This window comes from Clytia hemisphaerica, unplaced genomic scaffold (genome assembly GCF_902728285.1).
Source record: "Clytia hemisphaerica strain Z4C2 unplaced genomic scaffold, Clytia hemisphaerica genome assembly, whole genome shotgun sequence".
NCBI lineage: Eukaryota > Metazoa > Cnidaria > Hydrozoa > Leptothecata > Clytiidae > Clytia > Clytia hemisphaerica.
The window spans coordinates 231,285-252,202 of NW_027104140.1; the positions used below are offsets into that span (position 1 = coordinate 231,285).

At 34.7% G+C, this 20,918-nt stretch overlaps 2 protein-coding genes across 2 annotated transcripts; one reads left to right on the forward strand and one right to left on the reverse strand.

The window, feature by feature from the left end:
* Window positions 1–1,035: 1,035 nt before the first annotated feature.
* LOC136813750 (calumenin-like) lies at window positions 1,036–7,331 on the reverse strand. The gene is made up of 5 exons (XM_067070246.1): window positions 7,073–7,331; window positions 2,881–3,083; window positions 2,378–2,599; window positions 1,929–2,131; window positions 1,036–1,661 (listed from the first exon to the last, which is right to left on the reverse strand). The coding sequence occupies exons 1-5, from the start codon at window positions 7,285–7,287 to the stop codon at window positions 1,554–1,556; spliced, it is 951 nt and encodes a 316-aa protein (XP_066926347.1). The 5' UTR covers window positions 7,288–7,331; the 3' UTR covers window positions 1,036–1,553.
* Window positions 7,332–19,067: 11,736 nt separating this feature from the next.
* Window positions 19,068–20,903, forward strand: LOC136813754 (uncharacterized). The gene is made up of 2 exons (XM_067070248.1): window positions 19,068–19,259; window positions 20,005–20,903. The coding sequence occupies exons 1-2, from the start codon at window positions 19,115–19,117 to the stop codon at window positions 20,829–20,831; spliced, it is 972 nt and encodes a 323-aa protein (XP_066926349.1). The 5' UTR covers window positions 19,068–19,114; the 3' UTR covers window positions 20,832–20,903.
* The last annotated feature ends 15 nt before the right edge of the window (window positions 20,904–20,918 follow it).

A 20,918-nucleotide genomic window follows, 5' to 3' on the forward strand; every position in this document is an offset into this window, starting at 1 on the left:
ATGGGAATTCAATTGCGCGTGTGCAATGATAATGTCATTTCTTTGTTCTTATCGTATTTTAATTGCATATTTGGTCTTCAATATGACCATGGAGGTAATAAAAATATAGATGGAGATACCACTCCTACTATTCTATTGTATTTATCGTTGATAGTAAACTGTTGCTTTGATGCTTTGGGAAAAAGCCATTAATCTTGCTTTCGCTCACGGGAATACTTGAGTCGAAGAGAATTTGAATAAAATCACGCTACATTTTTAATTTGTTCATTGAGTGATGACAGTTTTGTTTATAAAACATAAGAAAACCTTACAAGAATAAGCACAGAACATCGAATTTGAAATGTTCACTGCTCAGGGAATCCTCGTCAAATTTTGTCAATTTTTACATATTTACTAATGCCAATCTTTCAACTATATTCTATCAACATTTTGAGGCAGCTGCTATTTTAGATCTAAAGATATTCATAGAAAAGAACCTTCCACAACAACAAAAAATTCGCAAAATTTGAAGAAGTTTACCTCTCGAAAGTTTCCCGATAAAATAAAACTTCTTTTAAAACTATAAAGAAATTATTATTCGAAAAAAATTCGCATTTTACCTTTACTTTAGTTCTTATATATAACTTGACTGATTTTTGCTATCAAAGATTGGTAATTAAAGGAGGCCGATTTGAAAGAAATTTCTAAAGAGTTTTATGACTTCTCTGGCTATTACATAAAAGTTGTTACTCCATCTAATTTTTATTACCTCTATGATATGACCATGGGCACCGTAAACTGCACATGATCCCAACTTTCTTTAATGATTCTGATAGCGTTCACGAACAATTGTATCATGTCAGGCAAATTTCCAGGCCTTTTCTGCTACCGGATAACGGGTAAAGTTTTTAAAATACCCTTAGACCTTGCCAAGATTATATACTTGAAAGTGTCTGATAGAAAAATTTCAAATGCGTTCTCACAAAGTTTAACAATTTTTACAACTTTGAAAGACTACAAAGGCAGAGGAAACAGCGAAATTTTAACAACAAAATATTCCATTTTGAATATGAATATTTAGAGAATGAATTTGGAACTACAATATCAATATCTGTTAAAAAAAAGGTAAAAAACATATTCCATAAATACTGAAAAATACCATAAGACTTCACATTCTTCATATAGCTCTGAGCTTTATTTCAAAGAGTACTTTTGGCGTAAAAAAGAATTAAATTTTCCTTCCGTATATTATTTTTCAAGGGTTGTGATTGATCAGCTTTCAAAATGATCTTATTTATTTGAAAACCGGGACCCAAAAAACGTCTTCGAAAATACTACTTCACATATGGACACTTACGAAAAATATTGATAAAATAATAATAATAATACATGTTTTTTCTTTTATAAGCATAACGTTTATAAGCATATGCAGGCTCAGTTTTTGGTACCTAAACAATGGCTCTATTGTTTGAGAACAATAGAATGCTAAGCATAATGCGAGCCTGACATAGGGTCAGACACTTGCTTATAAAAAAAAAAACATGTAATATATCTATAAATTATAATACGAGTTTTTAAAATTCATCATGTGGAACTTTGAGAGCTTCTCCGAAGTCAGTTGCTTGACTACCGACGAAAAGATCGTATTTGTCTACCATTTCTTGCTTCGTTATTTTCATATCCTGAAAGACAAAAATGAGATTCGATTAGTACCAGTTCGCAAACGGAAGAAAAAATCGAATGGCTCTTCGGGAAGAGAATTCCCAAGTTTACTTAAGTGTAAAACTGCATAAACAAACATTTCATCGTCAAAATGAGGGCAAATCTCTGCATTCTTACGTTTGAAAATGTGTCAAGCTATAAAGTAAAAGTTAAGGCTATTAAATGAAAAGACTATTGAGAAGTCCTAGTTAGAGATCTTCAAGCTATGTATCAAACAATCGACTCACTTTATCAACGTCAGATTCCATTAACAAATGTTTGGCTTCTGATGAAACATGGTCATAATCTTCTGGAAGGATCCAATCTCTAATCTCATCTTTGTCCATTTTGCCATCATGATTCTTGTCACGGAATTCATTGAATTGTTTCTTCTCGTTGGTCACCCATTCTGGTTCTTCTCCTGAACGTTCAGATTCTGGGTATAAATCACCTGAAAGAAGCAGAATGAAAGGGTTAGTAAATTCATTATAACAATTGCACTGATAGGAGGCTAATTTAAATTTTTACGAGGACATTATGTTTTCATCGAACTTACATTTTAAAAGAATTAACATGTAGAGAATTGTATAAATTTGAAGGTCCAATCTTTACGGACAACGTAGTCTGTCTAAAAAATGCACAGGTCTCATTAAAAACCTGATTTGTTGAACGTGACCGTGTAAAGTTAACTTCTTACCAATGTATTCCTCAAGAGAAATGAATCCATCCTTGTCTTTGTCAATGTCTTCCAAAGTTTCCTCGACAACCAACATCTTCATCTCGTTATGATTTTCAGGGTGCAAGAAAGCAGAAAATTCTTGAACAGTCATTTTGCCATCACTGTCGGAGTCGGCTTTCTTGAATCGACGTTCATCACGAGATAACATGTTAGCAAATTGTTCTTTATCCTCATTGGGTGCTTAAATGATAAAAATAAGACAATATGAACCCTCTTGACAAACAAATATAAATGGAAAAAATACTAAATCCTTTCCAAAAATGGATACTTTTCTTTTTAAACTATTTCTCAGCACACATTAATGTTATTGTACAAAATTATACACCTAGCTTCGAATGAAACCTCAGTAGCTTGTCTCTATCAGATATTTTTTCAGAGAGAACCAGTATAGGGGTTGAAAGCCGATAACCCATTGCTCCTTAAAATAATACTTTTATCTTTTGTTTTGGAAAAGGTCTTACCGGTATCTTCTTCCATGAAACCATAGGTAGCTTGTTTGTATTCTTTCCAATCAATTAAACCATCTTTATTCAAATCTGTTTGTGTCATTTGCTTTTCAACATCTTTGAGAATGTATCTGTTCTGTGTGTAATGAATCCATTCTTTTAATTCTTCTTCCGTGACTGAACCATCATGATCTTTGTCCACTTTGTCAAATAATTTACTGAACAAAAAAAATATGAATTGAAACTTAAAAAATGCAGAAGGTTTAGTACAAATACCGTAAATCCTCGAATAAGCGCCAGTGGGGCGAGAAATTTGCATATCAACAAATTCGGAATCTGCTTAAACTTAACTGTTTCAAAGGGTTGATTTTTCAAAAAAGGATGAATAAAAGGAAAATTGTAAAAATCCAATTGACAATTTCTATCATTTTATTCTTAATCGCTTTTTCTTTTTAAGACACAAGTATCTACTCAATATCTTATTCAATCAATAACAATATTCGAATAAGCGCCCCTCCCTGGAGATTTTTGAAAAATCTTTTTAGGAAGACCCATTGTTGAGTTGAAGTTTTTCTTTCACCTTTCACTAAGATTTTCTGTTGTTCTTACAAATTAAAATACAATTGATACATAATTGTAAATATTGACTTTCATTTTCAAAGATTCACTTTTGAGTCAAAAAGAATTTTTAGACAAATCTACATCAAATCTAATCAAAATATCCATAATTTCGCTCTCAAAATCTCTTTCCGAAAATCAAGCCCCGTCAATCAATGCTTTAAAGACATACCTGTGTGAAAAAAAATTAAAAAATTAAAGGCACCAATCACAAGGATCAAACCATATATCATAACTCAAATATAAATTTTGTAATAAATTACACCTAAGTCTACACCTACTTTTGTGCTTTAAACCTCATTTCACCAGTGTCTCAACAACATCTGCTTCTAGCTTATTTTTTTATCCTTTACGTTTTAAATCACAAAAATGTACTAATGTATCATGTGATAATCCCATAGAACTAGAACTAGAACTACACAAAATAATACCCAAAAACGTTTTTTGATAAAAAATATCCTTCATTTGCCCAAATTAAATTCCTGACAAATCAAATCTTTTAAGCCACCTGCCAAATTAAATGAATATCTTTTTTGGTCATTCACCAAACTAAATTTTGTTTCTTCCAAAGTTTTCAATCAAAGGAATTTGTAAAGGAAAGTAATTGATATAGATCGAGGTTAATTGATGTCTATATATTGATACTTCAATAATGATTAATTGATGCCTCTGTAGCCTTCCCCAGTATTCAGAGCTGGAATTTGAGTTTTTGCTGTAATATTTTGCTTGCCTATGGCTGCTAGAGTGACCCATGACCAATAACTAAGATCTAATCAATATGAAATTTAGGTTTAACTTCGATGGGTGCATTATTACGCGTTTCATTGTTCAGTTATTGGACTCTTTAAAAAAGATTATTGTGCTTTAGGTAATTTTTCATTATACATAATTATGATTCCATAATGCATAAATTTTTAGGCAGTGGCAATATAATATATATATACTCTAATGATATCTGAAATTAAAGTGTATTACAATTGGTGATTCCCTTCTTGTCATCGCTGTACAAGAATGGGTTTTGTGCACTAGTGAAGTTGAAGTTTTTTCTCACAAAGTAACATTCAAATAAAATCAACACAATGAAAGAACAATGTGAAAAATATCTTTAAAAACTCAATTTTGAAGAAATCGGCGCCCCTTTGAGATTGACGATTGACGGCTCTCTTTGAAGGCGCCTCAAATATGAAAAAACAACCCATCGTGCGATTATCGATGGTAATCAATGTAATCTATTTTGATCAACTTTAATTTGGCAGGGATTTAATTTTGGGGAATAATCAATTTGACTTGGCAAAAGACAAAGGTTTTTTAATAATTTTTTATAACTTTAAACCAAAAAATCAAGATATCAGTGGTTTGCATCCAGCTTTTGACAAGCAAACCTCTCCAACAAAAAAAACAAAGAGCAAAAAAGGCTGCCTAGTGCCAGACAGTGTCAATTGAAGGAATCGAACCTCTAAACAATTGAACACAATCAAAAGTAATTGAGTAATTGCAATTTGGATGTCAAGCAATTGAATTATTAAATATTTCCCAGGATGTGTCAATTATGCTTCGACTACGTTTGATTGTATTCAATATATAATGTTCTATTACATTGGATTAATTTAATCAATTGATTTTTAAAATTGTATTGTACGGTACTTATGAGTTTGCCCTTATTTGATTTTCCAATGGGGATGAAACCCTATTCATAAACACAATCACGCAACTTTGTTGTTATTCCCACTCCTTTTAGATGAACTGTGGTCCTTACGATTTGGAGATAGCATGTTTGTGGTAAAGTTTTTAGGATTGAAAACATTTCCTCTAATTCGGGGAGCAAAATTCAAAATATTTTGGCAAGATTTAATTTGGCAAATTGCCAAGTTTGGAAATTTTAGCAGGGATCTACCGTGAAGTCGGGTAACTTGCATCAATAGAGGCAAACATGCATAGCCCTCAAATGAATGATCTGTCTGGTCATTAAAAAAAACAAAGTTAAATAAATATAAAAATGGTAGAGTAGAGCTGCAAGCGGAGCTGCGTAGTTCATTTGGGCCATTCCAGAAAATGTTTTTTACCCCCGTCGGTTGACGTGCATTTTTTAATTTTTTTAGCCCTTGGAAATATATTTTTTTCTAGTGAGTGGTCGGTAATTCCGACAAAAATCTATCGTAGAATCGTCTAATATCGACATGCGTCTTCTAAAGTCGACACCGGATCTGTAAAATAATCAAAACAAACCTTGAATGAAATTCTTGGTATCATTCTTATCAGAGTTAACAAGTTCATCCATCAAACTAGAAGTTCAATAAACATTGCAGTCCTTTCAATTAAAAAAACAGCCAAATTATAAGCAGTTTTACACAGCACACGAAACGCATGCAAACTCCTTGTAACTTTCTCGTGCCCATCATTAAAATTTTACAACTTTATTACGCTTCAAGTCACGTGATAAAAACAATTCGAGTGCTTAGCCTGGTTTCCCCTTCCTTATTTATCAAAAACACACGCTCTAGGCGCTAAGAGGCCGCACGTTGTGATGGCCAGTATGGCGGTCACATTAAATTCAAAAGGAAACCGGGTTCTTTTTATTATTTTTGGTTCACGGTAAAAAGGTCTACTAAAAAATTCCTCACGTGCAAAATGTTGTTTTGATTTGGATATCTTCGTTCTGTTGACAGTTAAATGAAAGCATGGTAATTAGTTTTTAGTGACTACATCGTTAAAGTTTTCTTTAAAAAAAAAACCCACTTCACGTTTCTTACATTTCAACAATCTGTGACGTGATAGGGAGAGTACAATCTAGTGATTGATTGATAGCTTTGGTATGTATTTGTTTATGTTTGATTTCTTACTTCGAAGACCAGCCTACAGCTATGTCGAAATAACAAGACACATGTCGATATTAAACGACTCTACGGCATGTATATACTTTTGCAAAACTTTTGCCCTTGGAAATCCTGTGTTGTTTTGAGCCTGTATATGTAAGGCGGTCATCGAAAAATTGTTCTATTCGCGTCACCCGCCCGCATCAAATTTTCCGCTGATTTTCCAGTGCGGAGATGCGGAAAAAAATCTGGGAAAAGCAATTTGTTCTTTTAAAGTATAGCTTTTTTCTCAATTGCTCTGACGACCATCGAAAAATTGTTTTGCTCGAGTTACCACCTGCCCCTGAGTTACTGGCGTGATTAAAAAAACCTGGGAATGTTTTTGACCGCCCGTCAGCCCGCATGCATTTTTAACACCCGTTGCGACGCGAACAGAGTATTTTTTCAATGACCCCCTTTTACAGAGAAATTCTGAAATGACCCTTTTTTTTGAAATTTTGCTGCTTTGATTGGTCAGTCATTTGATGGCTATGCAAGTATCCCTCCACTGATGCAAGTTACCCGACTTTCAAGGTAGCTTTTCCAGTTTGGCAAATTTTGGCAAAACTCGCAAAATTTAATCCCCACCAAAATTAATCCAATTGTGAGGTGAGATGTTTCTAAAGCATTCAACTGCACCTGCTTATTGCCTGCTACTGCCTATTGCATCCTGATTTATGATGCAGATTAGGCAAAAACAAGTCAGAAAGAATAAAAAAACATAAACTGATAAATACCCTAATCTCTCTTTGCTTTCTTCTGGAGAAAGCTCTTCAAATTCTCTGGCTTCTTCTTTTCCAAGGAAAGCTTCATGATCGTACTCTGGATTGTGCTCTTCACCTTCAAAATGTTTCTCATCAGTCAAGATTTCTGGTTCCTTCAAAACTCTTTCTTTTGGAGGTCCACAAAAACATCCAGCTACCATCAACAAAACAAGACCAAATCCCTTCATTTTGCCTTTTTCTTTTTTCTATCTAGATAGCAACAAAGAAAGATTGAAATCTAATTTATAAGTAGTTCAGCTGCACAAAACATACAAACTTGGATAAAATCGATAAAATTGGATAACATTTTGTAGTAAACATATGAAACATCATCACCACATCATTTTATAGCTTGATTTCATAGCTGACAACAAATGTGTTGGGATTTGATTGGCTTGATTTGTTTGCGAGTTCATGTCGATTCATGGAAATTGCTCTCCATTGCAAAGAAAACACAACGGGGAAGAGCTCTATAACCTTTCCCGCGCTTTTTTGTGTCGACGAAAAACAGAAACGTAATATTTTCCACGTGGAAAATGTTACCAAAATGAACTTAGCGTCATATTGGTAGCGTCATATTCAGATTCGTAGCGTCATATTCACATTCAAATCGAAAGTGCTATCAAAAAGTATTCTGACCAACTTGGATCAAACTGTATGGGTTCCAATTATAGAACGGACGGATGCCACACCCATTGGTGACCTTTCAAAGAAAAAATGAAGTTTATAGCTATTTCCGTTCCTGAGATCGGATGCGGAACGTACTGCTTGGTGACATTTCCGAAAGTGTGGAAAAGTATAATTCCAGTGTTCTGGCCAACTTGGATCAAACTGTATGGGTTCCAATTATAGAACGGACGGATGCCACACCCATTGGTGACCTTTTAAAGAAAAAATGAAGTTTATAGCTATTTCCGTTCCTGAGATCGGATGCGGAACGTACTGCTTGGTGACATTTCCGAAAGTGTGGAAAAGTGGAATTCCAGTGTTCTGGCCAACTTGAATCAAACTGTATGGGTTCCAATTATAGAACGGACGGATGCCACACCCATTGGTGACCTTTCAAAGAAAAAATGAAATTTATAGCTATTTCCGTTCCTGAGATCGGATGCGGAACGTACTGCTTGGTGACATTTCCGAAAGTGTGGAAAAGTATAATTCCAGTGTTCTGGCCAACTTGGATCAAACTGTATGGGTTCCAATTATAAAACGGACGGATGCCACACCCATTGGTGACCTTTTAAAGGAAAAATGAAGTTTATAGCTATTTCCGTTCCTGAGATCGGATGCGGAACGTACTGCTTGGTGACATTTCCGAAAGTGTGGAAAAGTGGAATTCTAGTGTTCTGGCCAATTTGGATCAAACTGTATAGGTTTCAATTATAGAACGGACAGATGCCACACCCATTGGTGACCTTTTAAAGAAAAAATGAAGTTTATAGCTATTTCCGTTCCTGAGATCGGATGCGGAACGTACTGCTTGGTGACATTTCCGAAAGTGTGGAAAAGTAGAATTCCAGTGTTCTGGCCAACTTGGATCAAACTGTATGGGTTCCAATTATAGAACGGACGGATGCCACACCCATTGGTGACCTTTTAAAGAAAAAATGAAGTTTATAGCTATTTCCGTTCCTGAGATCGGATGCGGAACGTACTACATGGTGAAGTTTCCGAAAGTGTGGAAAAGTGGAATTCTAGTGTTCGAAGATAGAGGTCAAGTCTGGATACATAGGTCGAAAGAAGTCACAGTGGAATCGTAGAAATCGCGATAAGAATTGTTACTGTATTTTACTATTGTCAATGGTCGGTTGGTGGCTGAGTGCGACAGTTGATTTACGATAGAAATGCTGAAAATCATAAAATTTTATGTTTCCAATGAGCAAATATAGAATATCGCAATCGGTTGAAATAGAATGAAACAATATTGATAAATTACTTTAAGCGTATATGCAGTATCGAATGTTAGTGATTGTAATGAAAACTTTCGAATCCATTCGACTTTTTGTTAATAAAGACTGAAAATGACGACAATTTACAATAATTTGAAAATCAATGAATATAAGCTGCATTAGGGATAAGCGATACATCAATTGTAATAATTTCAAAATAGAAATATATCCACATGTGACTTATGATATCAACCAAAATGCATACCACATATAAAGATGAATCAATTCACTTGCAATGCACTACCATGTCAATTTCCATATTGTCTATTTTATTAACTCTGTGACAGTCTTTTTGATTTTTGAGTAGGCAAATGAAGAACAACAAGCAACATGCTGAACGGACCTACCTGGTGACCAAAATCAGATAAAAATAGGACAAATAGCAAGAGAGTAAGAAAGTGTAATGAGCAGCTTGAATATAGGCACTTTTCTGCCCGAATTTGCTCAAAAAATTATTTTTTCGAAAATCAGGCTCCATCAGAAATTAAATATTAACATTTTATAGCACTATGCAAAAAATAAGAAAAAAACACCAAGCCAATCTCGAGAAATGCTCATTTTCCCTAAATATGACAAAAGGGAGTTTCCCCAAATAAGAAAATCCGATTTTTACAGCCAAAAAAATTTTTCCGGAAAAAACAGCTTGAGTTACGTTTTAGAGATACTTGCCTTTTATCTTTATCAAAAAATTTGAAAAAACTAATGAAGCAATTTCACACAAAGTCCAGAAAACCCTATTTTTAGGCACATTTTGGCCAAAATTTGCCCCAAAAAATTATTTTTTGAAAATCGGTCTTCATCAGATTTTAAAGATTACCATTTTACATCAAAGTGCAAAAAATCAGAAAAGAATATTGATCCAATCGCGAGAAATGTTCTTTTTCCCTAAAAATGATATAAAATAAGGGAATTTCCCCAAATAAGAAAATCCAAGTTTTACGGCCAAAGAAAATTTTCCGGAAAAAAGGCTTCAATCATGTTTTAGAGAACCTTGCCTTTTATCTTTGTCCAAAAAATTTGAAAAAACTAATGAGGCAATTTCACGCAAAGTCCAGAAAACCCCATTTTTAGGCACATTTTGGCCCAAATTTGCGAAAATCCGTATTTTACGACGAAAAAAAATTTTCCGAGAAAAATCACTTCAGCCACATTTTAGGGTACCTTGCACTCTATCTTTCTGCCAAAAATCAGGAAAAAACTAATGAAGCAATTTTGCACAAAGTCCAAAAAACCTTATTTTTAGGTAGTTTTTGGCCCAAATTTGCCCTCAAAATTTTTTTTTCAAAAATCGGGCTCCGTCACTTTTTAGGCATTGCTATTTTGTATCATTGTACAAAAATTTTAAAAAAAACTAATGAGCCAATCCGAAAAAAGCTGCTAACAGGAAAATGGTAAAAGGGAATTTCCCCAAAAAACGAAAATCCGTATTTTAAGACGAAAAAAAAATTTCCGAGAAAAATTACTTCAGCCACATTTTAGGGTACCTTGCACTCTATCTTTCTGCCAAAAATCAGGAAAAACTAATGAAGCAATTTTGCACAAAGTCCAAAAAACCTTATTTTTAGGTAGTTTTTGGCCCAAATTTGCGAAAATCCGTATTTGAGGACGAAAAAAAATTTTCCGAGAAAAATTACTTCAGCCACATTTTAGGGTACCTTGCACTCTATCTTTTTGCCAAAAATCAGGAAAAACTAATGAAGCAATTTTGCACAAAGTCCAAAAAACCTTATTTTTAGGTAGTTTTTGGCCCAAATTTGCCCCCCAAAATTTTTTTTCAAAAATCGGGCTCCGTCATTTTCAGGCATTGCTATTTTGTATCATTGTGCAAAAAATAAAAATAAACTAATGAGCCAATCCCGAGAAAAGCTTGTAACAGACGACGGACAACGGTCAAATTAAAGGCCTCCCGGTAGGTTCAAAAAAATACAAGAAAACGAAGAAAATTATTTTGTTTTGAATATAATAATTATGAAAATAAAAGAAAAATGATTGCTGTAAAAATAGGAGTAAATAATACAAAAATTAAAATAATACTTTAAAGGCCATATCCATTACCCTGAGTATCAGAGGTTAAGTTTTCAAAGAATATATTAACCTCTGAAGACCAATAAAATAAATTTTATCGCGCATGTGTCAATCTAATCACTGTAGAAAAAAATCAAAGATGAAGAGCAAATATTACCATATTAATATCTAGCAGAATGTATCAGTATGCAGTTTACTATTTACGAATTCCCCAGAAACCTCCAAGTGTAATTGAAATGAGTTTCTTTCAAAAGAAAACTTTTACATGATCCCCAAATGTATAACAGTAATTACTAAACTTTTAATTATGGAAATGTCACTTTAATTGAATCGAAATAATAGACAGACTCTATGTTATGATTCTCTATCACTGACTCTTTTTACAAAGCATTGATGACTTTTTTAAGTTGTGTTTTCAACGACGGGAATAAAAATATCAACTTTGAACTTTATCCAAGATCTTGGATGGTCATCATGGTTTTGTCTTCGTTGATTGCGCGCTGAATAGAATCTCGATTCGTCGGCACAGCGTCAAAATATGATTTTGACCTGTGCTATTCACGGTACATATCCATAGGTATGTAAGCTTCCTGACGAGATAAAAATCAATCAAAAAGAAATTAATGAAAGACATTTTTCAACTAATTGTTCTTTGTTTATATATTTTTTTCTACCAAGAGACCTGGACCATCCATAAAAGACACGCGCATATATTTGGCCTATTTCTCACACCCTCCCCAACTTCATTTGCAAAAGTCGAATTCATAGGAGCCCTTTTGGTTCATGCAGAAAATAGCCTTCCTCCCGTCCCCAAAGAATAAATGTCTTTTAAGAATAGTCTTAAAATGTAAGAAAACTTGCATAAAAATGAGCGGAGTGGTGGGATGACCTTAATTTCGGGTTTCCACCAGAGTTAAACTCTAATCCTTACTTACATAAATTCATCTTATCCAAAATCAAACGGGTACTGATATTATATCATTGCTTTTTAAAAAGTATTCCTAGTTTATTCAGTCTGTAACAAAAAAGAAATTTCCTTTGATCAATTCAGACTGTTCATAAAGAGACACCTATGACAACAAACGAGGTGATTAATTTTTCAGTTAGGTCGAATTTGCTAAAGGAGCAAAGGGCTACTGTACCCTTTTTATTTGAGATAACGTTTTTTACTTCCTGCAATTTCGACCACTCAAAACTAATCATTAGAAAGTTTAAGTCATCCACCACCCCAGTTTCCGAACCCACCCACCCTTGTCCAGCCGGAAATCGCCTCTAACAGGTATTTTGAGCTAGCATATGGCGCTTTTTCATTGAGACTGTGTGGCGAGAATCGATTAGCTGAAACTAAAAAATTGATAGGAAAATATTACTGACTCCCAAAACAGTTGTCAAAGCGTTTGCGACCCTTTGAATTTGGAGTTGATTGCAGCATGGTTGACAAAATTTAATTGAAAGTAATTATAAGTCAGTCGTTTTTAAAAACAGTTCTCCAACAGTGGAGGCAGTTCTTTCATTTTATGCAAAACCGAACCATTTCACTGCTGATAAATGTTGATGCTCTGAATGCTATTTTAATTGCAAACAATTTATTTTCGGTGTATCTTTGGTTTAATTGGTAATTAAGGGCTCTGACCATAGACCAAAAATTGATTTTGGTATTTGAGCATAAAAGTTATATTTCAAGTTCCTTAACACTTTTAACAAAGAATTGCCTTTATAAATTGCTTTTTAATCGAATCCCTTAAGAGTAATTAAGAATTTAATTGAAAAAATGACGTTATGAACTTTAAAAAGATGTTAATAATATGTTGCATCACCCTCTTTTACAAAAAGTGCTTAGTTTTAATGGGTAATTAACTTTTTTGTTTCAAAATTTCTTTACACTGTCCGCAAAGAATTGAACTATTTTGAATTTTGCGGAAAATTTTTCTAAAAAGATGTGTCAAAAGTTATGACTGTTTTTTTAAAGATTTTAAAGATTACCATTTTACATCAAAGTGCAAAAAATCAGAAAAGAATATTGATCCAATCGCGAGAAATGTTCTTTTTCCCTAAAAATGATATAAAATAAGGGAATTTCCCCAAATAAGAAAATCCAAGTTTTACGGCCAAAGAAAATTTTCCGGAAAAAAGGCTTCAATCATGTTTTAGAGAACCTTGCCTTTTATCTTTGTCCAAAAAATTTGAAAAAACTAATGAGGCAATTTCACGCAAAGTCCAGAAAACCCCATTTTTAGGCACATTTTGGCCCAAATTTGCGAAAATCCGTATTTTACGACGAAAAAAAATTTTCCGAGAAAAATCACTTCAGCCACATTTTAGGGTACCTTGCACTCTATCTTTCTGCCAAAAATCAGGAAAAACTAATGAAGCAATTTTGCACAAAGTCCAAAAAACCTTATTTTTAGGTAGTTTTTGGCCCAAATTTGCCCTCAAAATTTTTTTTTCAAAAATCGGGCTCCGTCACTTTTTAGGCATTGCTATTTTGTATCATTGTACAAAAATTTTAAAAAAACTAATGAGCCAATCCCGAAAAAAGCTGCTAACAGGAAAATGGTAAAAGGGAATTTCCCCAAAAAACGAAAATCCGTATTTTAAGACGAAAAAAAAATTTCCGAGAAAAATTACTTCAGCCACATTTTAGGGTACCTTGCACTCTATCTTTCTGCCAAAAATCAGGAAAAACTAATGAAGCAATTTTGCACAAAGTCCAAAAAACCTTATTTTTAGGTAGTTTTTGGCCCAAATTTGCGAAAATCCGTATTTGAGGACGAAAAAAAATTTTCCGAGAAAAATTACTTCAGCCACATTTTAGGGTACCTTGCACTCTATCTTTTTGCCAAAAATCAGGAAAAACTAATGAAGCAATTTTGCACAAAGTCCAAAAAACCTTATTTTTAGGTAGTTTTTGGCCCAAATTTGCCCCCCAAAATTTTTTTTCAAAAATCGGGCTCCGTCATTTTTCAGGCATTGCTATTTTGTATCATTGTGCAAAAAATAAAAATAAACTAATGAGCCAATCCCGAGAAAAGCTTGTAACAGACGAACGGACAACGGTCAAATTAAAGGACCTCCCGGTAGGTTCAAAAAGAATACAAGAAAACGAAGAAAATTATTTTGTTTTGAATATAATAATTATGAAAATAAAAGAAAAATGATTGCTGTAAAAATAGGAGTAAATAATACAAAAATTAAAATAATACTTTAAAGGCCATATCCATTACCCTGAGTATCAGAGGTTAAGTTTTCAAAGAATATATTAACCTCTGAAGACCAATAAAATAAATTTTATCGCGCATGTGTCAATCTAATCACTGTAGAAAAAAATCGTTTGCGACCCTTTGAATTTGGAGTTGATTGCAGCATGGTTGACAAAATTTAATTGAAAGTAATTATAAGTCAGTCGTTTTTAAAAACAGTTCTCCAACAGTGGAGGCAGTTCTTTCATTTTATGCAAAAACCGAACCATTTCACTGCTGATAAATGTTGATGCTCTGAATGCTATTTTATTGCAAACAATTTATTTTCGGTGTATCTTTGGTTTAATTGGTAATTAAGGGCTCTGACCATAGACCAAAAATTGATTTTGGTATTTGAGCATAAAAGTTATATTTCAAGTTCCTTAACACTTTTAACAAAGAATTGCCTTTATAAATTGCTTTTTAATCGAATCCCTTAAGAGTAATTAAGAATTTAATTGCAAAAATGACGTTATGAACTTTAAAAAGATGTTAATAATATGTTGCATCACCCTCTTTTACAAAAAGTGCTTAGTTTTAATGGGTAATTAACTTTTTTGTTTCAAAATTTCTTTACACTGTCCGCAAAGAATTGAACTATTTTGAATTTTGCGGAAAATTTTTCTAAAAAGATGTGTCAAAAGTTATGACTGTTTTTTTAAGCAAAATCCAGATGAAAAATTGATGAAAAACAACTATTTTGAAGATTTCGAGACAAAGAAGCATTTACAAAAATTTTCCGCAAAAATTTTTATTGTTCGGTAAAAGATACACCATCTACTGCGAAAAAATTTTCAAAATGTTGTTTCTTCGCCAAAACTAAGCTCTTCAAAGTTGAAATACTCTTCCTCGCAAAAGTCTTCATTTTCTTCTTCATCAAATTTTTTCAATGCAATTTTTGAATTTTCAGATTCAGGAATAGTTTGTCTAACAGAAAATGTATAACATGCCATAGTTTTGTTGGTTACATCAGTCAGAAAACACATTTTGAACATGGCAATTATGAAAAATTCACTATGGTCAGAGCCCTTAAGCCAAGAGAGCTCTACCCCTCTCTTAGAGAACAAAAGGTTTAATGACCAATTTTCGACGTTAAATCTGAAATCTTAATATAAAGCGATCAAAATCTGATGTTAAGCACGAATCTTCATTGTATATTTTTTACAACCCTTAGAAATTTATGAAAAGGACCATTGATGAGAACCATTTATCTATCTAGCGTAGTGAAAAAGCACCCATAGTCAGCGATAATTTGATTCCAGATAAGTCAAAGTAATGGGATGGAATAGAAAAAGTGCTTCTTTGATTACCCGAAGTGTTCTGATCGTGTCTATTGAAAACTCTTTTGTTTTAGCTTTAATTTGGTCGTTACAAAAAGTTCAGAAAAAAACAGCTCGTCATGCGAAGAGGGCTGGTTTCTATATGCTGTGTTTATAAAAGTGGTTTTACGTTTTTCGTTTTTGATCCATTACTTTTTAAACTTTCAGTATCCAGTAACAAATTTTACACTTGTAGTCTAAAAAATTCTCATCACAATGATACCAAATTATTTCTAAAAAAAATTATAGAAATTCATCAAGGACAGATTTGATTTCTTATTTTCGTGCACTTTAGCTTTTAATCTAATTATGCGGTCATGATACCGTTATGTCATTAGAATCGCTAGAAAATTCTGAGCAAGAAATATAGGTATCTTTTGGTATAAAAGAGGTCTCCCCAAAATATAAGCCCCTAAAGTTTACGCATAATTTGGCCTGAAACAAAAGAATTTCGTCATACCACGCCGTACTTACCATGTAGTACGTTCCGCATCCGATCTCAGAAACGGAAATAGCTATAAACTTCATTTTTTCTTTAAAAGGTCACCAATGGGTGTGGCATTCGTCCGTAATATAATTGGAACCCATACAGTTCAAAACAAATTGGCCAGAACACTAGAATTCCACTTTTCCACACTTTCGGAAACTTTACCATGTAGTACGTTCCGCATCCGATCTCAGGAACAGAAATAGCTATAAACTTCATTTTTTCTTTAAAAGGTCACCAATGGGTGTGGCATCCGTCCGTTCTATAATTGGAACCCATTGAGTCTGATCCAAATTGGCCAGAACACTAGAATTCCACTTTTCCACACTTTCGGAAACTTCACCATGTAGTACGTTCCGCATCCGATCTCAGGAACGGAAATAGCTATAAACTTCATTTTTTCTATAAAAGGTCACCAATGGGTGTGGCATCCGTCCGTTCTATAATTGGAACCCATACAGTTCGAAACAAATTGGCCAGAACACTAGAATTCCACTTTTCGACACTTTCGGAAATGTCACCATGTAGTACGTTCCGCATCCGATCTCAGGAACGGAAATAGCTATAAACTTCATTTTTTCTTTAAAAGGTCACCAATAGGTGTGGCATCCGTCCGTTCTATAATTGGAACCCATACAGTTTGATCCAAGTTGGCCAGAACACTGGAATTCCACTTTTCCACACTTTCGGAAATGTCACCAAGCAGTACGTTCCGCATCCGATCTCAGGAACGGAAATAGCTATAAACTTCATTTTTTCTTTAAAAGGTCACCAATGGGTGTAACATCCGTCCGTTCTATAATTGGAACCCATACAGTTTGATCCAAGTTGGCCAGAACACTGGAATTCTACTTTTCCACACTTTCGGAAATGTCACCAAGCAGTACGTTCCGCATCCGATCTCAGAAACGGAAATAGCTATAAACTTCATTTTTTCTTTAAAAGGTCACCAATGGGTGTGGCATCCGTCCGTTTTATAATTGGAACCCATACAGTTTGATCCAAATTGGCCAGAACACTGGAATTATAATTTTCCACACTTTCGGAAATGTCACCAAGCAGTACGTTCCGCATCCGATCTCAGGAACGGAAATAGCTATAAACTTCATTTTTTCTTTAAAAGGTCACCAATGGGTGTGGCATCCGTCCGTTCTATAATTGGAACCCATACAGTTTGATCCAAGTTGGCCAGAACACTGGAATTCCACTTTTCCACACTTTCGGAAATGTCACCAAGCAGTACGTTCCGCATCCGATCTCAGGAACGGAAATAGCTATAAACTTCATTTTTTCTTTAAAAGGTTACCAATGGGTGTAACATCCGTCCGTTCTATAATTGGAACCCATACAGTTTGATCCAAGTTGGCCAGAACACTGGAATTCTACTTTTCCACACTTTCGGAAATGTCACCAAGCAGTACGTTCCGCATCCGATCTCAGGAACGGAAATAGCTATAAACTTCATTTTTTCTTTAAAAGGTCACCAATGGGTGTGGCATCCGTCCGTTCTATAATTGGAACCCATACAGTTTGATCCAAATTGGCCAGAACACTGGAATTATAATTTTCCACACTTTCGAATATGTCACCAAGCAGTACGTTCCGCATCCGATCTCAGGAACGGAAATAGCTATAAACTTCATTTTTTCTTTGAAAGGTCACCAATGGGTGTGGCATCCGTCCGTTCTATAATTGGAACCCATACAGTTTGATCCATTTGGCCAGAACACTGGAATTATACTTTTCCACACTTTCGGAAATGTCACCAAGCAGTACGTTCCGCATCCGATCTCAGGAACGGAAATAGCTATAAACTTCATTTTTTCTTTAAAAGGTCACCAATGGGTGTGGCATCCGTCCGTTCTATAATTGGAACCCATACAGTTTGATCCAAGTTGGAACACTGGAATTCTACTTTTCCACACTTTCGGAAATGTCACCAAGCAGTACGTTCCGCATCCGATCTCAGGAACGGAAATAGCTATAAACTTCATTTTTTCTTTAAAAGGTCACCAATGGGTGTGGCATCCGTCCGTTCTATAATTGGAACCCATACAGTTTGATCCAAATTGGCCAGAACACTGGAATTATAATTTTCCACACTTTCGAATATGTCACCAAGCAGTACGTTCCGCATCCGATCTCAGGAACGGAAATAGCTATAAACTTCATTTTTTCTTTGAAAGGTCACCAATGGGTGTGGCATCCGTCCGTTCTATAATTGGAACCCATACAGTTTGATCCAATTTGGCCAGAACACTGGAATTATACTTTTCCACACTTTCGGAAATGTCACCAAGCAGTACGTTCCGCATCCGATCTCAGGAACGGAAATAGCTATAAACTTCATTTTTTCTTTGAAAGGTCACCAATGGGTGCGGCATCCGTCAGTTCTATAATTGGAACCCATACAGTTTGATCCAAGTTGGCCAGAACACTTTTTGATAGCACTTTCGATTTGAATGTGAATATGACGCTACGAATCTGAATATGACGCTACCAATATGACGCTAAGTTCATTTTGGTGAAAATGTTGACGCTTTTCACGAGGTTCTTTCAAGGTATATTTGAACTTCCAGAGCGCACTAATATTTGTAAAATAAAATCTGAAAATCATAATGGAAAAACACATTTTCCACACTAGAGAATTCACGAGGCGGGTGAAAGGGAGAGGGAAAACTTAAGCCCCCCTTAAGCCTTGATCGAATCGCGGATCGAATCTGAATAAAGAAATCAACTCGCATGCCCTGTTTAAAACCGGCCTAGAAACGGGGGCAACATGACCTTGTAGTTACTTTCCCTTTTCAAAATAGAAACATCAAGTGACGCAAAAAAAGCCGGGAAAAAAAACTTAAAAGACACGCCTACTTCAAACAGACCAAACAGAGCGAACCGTCACGGCTCAATAAATTCACAAAAAAAGTGGCCAGCAAACAGACACATTCAAAATGGCATATAAACAGATCGAATAATCTACAAGAACGCAAAAGAAAAAGATGAGTAGATTACGCTTTTTAATATATCTCATCATATATTTTATACAACTCAGAAAGGGTAGGTTATCTTCGGACAAAGCAGTGGATGCTTCAGATACTCCCGAAGTGACAAGGAACAACCAAAATGAAGCGCCCGCCACAAGAAGTAAGTAAAGGCGTTGTTCTGTATTTTTGAAATATCGAGGGAATAAAACCATATCATCTTGGGGATAAAGTAGACTGTGCTGCCTAAGACAAATCATTATCTAAGAAATAAGCCCAAAGCCGAAGAAAATTCGCAAACGGGCTTTTTGCCGAAAAGAGTTTACACAGTCGGTCGAGTTTGTCCGTCAAAACTTTCCCGCCGATTTTTTTCCGTATACATACCGCCATATTTTCCCGCCTTAATGTCACTGTAATGGACGATAACATTGTCTAGGGATGAAGACAGATATACAAATAGGGAAATATGCAGTGACTTTGATTAGATATGAGAGTATTTTCGACAGCTTTTAAATTTTCTTTTTCGGTCACCAAGCTAATGCAAAATCACAATCAGTCTGCACTCAGTTCATCGTAATGAAGCTTTTGTTTCGGTTTTATAGTCGCACAGCAGATATCTCTTATACTTCCCTCTTCAAATGACTTTCGTTCGTTAATCATCTTTCCTTCCATGTACTAAGTGATCGGCATGTTAGAGATGATTAACTTAATTATCGGATGGTCATTTATCATTTTGTTTTCCTAAAATAACATTTCGTTAAGTTGACGCAATCTGCAAGGAACACAAGAAATTGTCAATTAGTTTGATTGATTACCGCATTCTAAGGGTTGCGAGAGGTTGTGTAACAATAAAGAACCCTTAAAGTAAGAACGTTTTTCGCGATTAAAGAAAAGTTGATTTCTTTTAGGAACCCATCAACATCAGATGCCTTTTCGAAAGACTTTCGATCAACAATCGATGAACATAACGAGTCAATATCCTCCTCCCATACCACCGAGAGACCCACAGACAGTAACATCCTTTCCACTACATCAGTTTCCTTCAACAACTGGGGCCGATGCATATACAACCACTAGTATTAACAATAACAACGAAATCATCAAAATTCTTGCATTTGGTGACTCAATAACAGAAGGGATGGTGAACTATGGAGATGAGCCTTTCGCTCCATATACTACCAAACTGGAAGAATTACTAAACTCGAATTCTAATGATAACGGAAAATCGTACTTTGTTGTGAACGAAGGTATCAGTGGGGAATGTGTTCATGGAGAAATGACTTTTCGGCTGCCGTATGCTTTGCATGCACATTCAGCTTATTTGAAGCTCGTCATCATCCTTGGTGGAACGAATGATTTAATGAAGGTTGATTGTGACAAGAAGGTTAATTTAACAGCTGAAATCATACACCTACATCAAATGGCACATCAGAAAGGTTATAAGACTGTTGTAGTGACTATACCTCAAACGGGACTGACTGAAAGTGCTCATTTGATAACTTCCTTTGGAACTTTCCAAAGACTTTGGCATATTACCAATGCAAGGTTAAGAAATTATGCTAAAGAAAATTCACACTTGACGATACTTTGCGATTTAGCGAAAGAGTTTCCAATGAGTTCTTTAAAAAGCAATCATCTGGAGAACTATTGGTCTGATGATTTGCACCCAAGTGCAAAAGGCTATGAAAAGATTGCCGAGCTTTTGTATCAAACGATAGCTTCTCTTGATTTATGATTGAAATTGATTAGTAATAGCATGATAGAAGGTCTAAAGCAAAAGTACTAGCAGTTGGGGCAGGGATTATAAAAAAATTAAAGAAAT

Coding starts and splice junctions, on each gene's coding strand:
- LOC136813750 (XM_067070246.1), bottom strand. CDS start 7,287: ATGAAGGGATTTGGTCTTGTTTTGTTGATGGTAGCTGGATGTTTTTGT. Junction 3,084..7,072: donor GAAAGCAAAGAGAGATTAGG/GTATTTATCAGT, acceptor TTTTTTGTTCAG/TAAATTATTTGACAAAGTGG. Junction 2,600..2,880: donor TTTCATGGAAGAAGATACCG/GTAAGACCTTTT, acceptor TTATCATTTAAG/CACCCAATGAGGATAAAGAA.
- LOC136813754 (XM_067070248.1), top strand. CDS start 19,115: ATGAGTAGATTACGCTTTTTAATATATCTCATCATATATTTTATACAA. Junction 19,260..20,004: donor TGAAGCGCCCGCCACAAGAA/GTAAGTAAAGGC, acceptor GATTTCTTTTAG/GAACCCATCAACATCAGATG.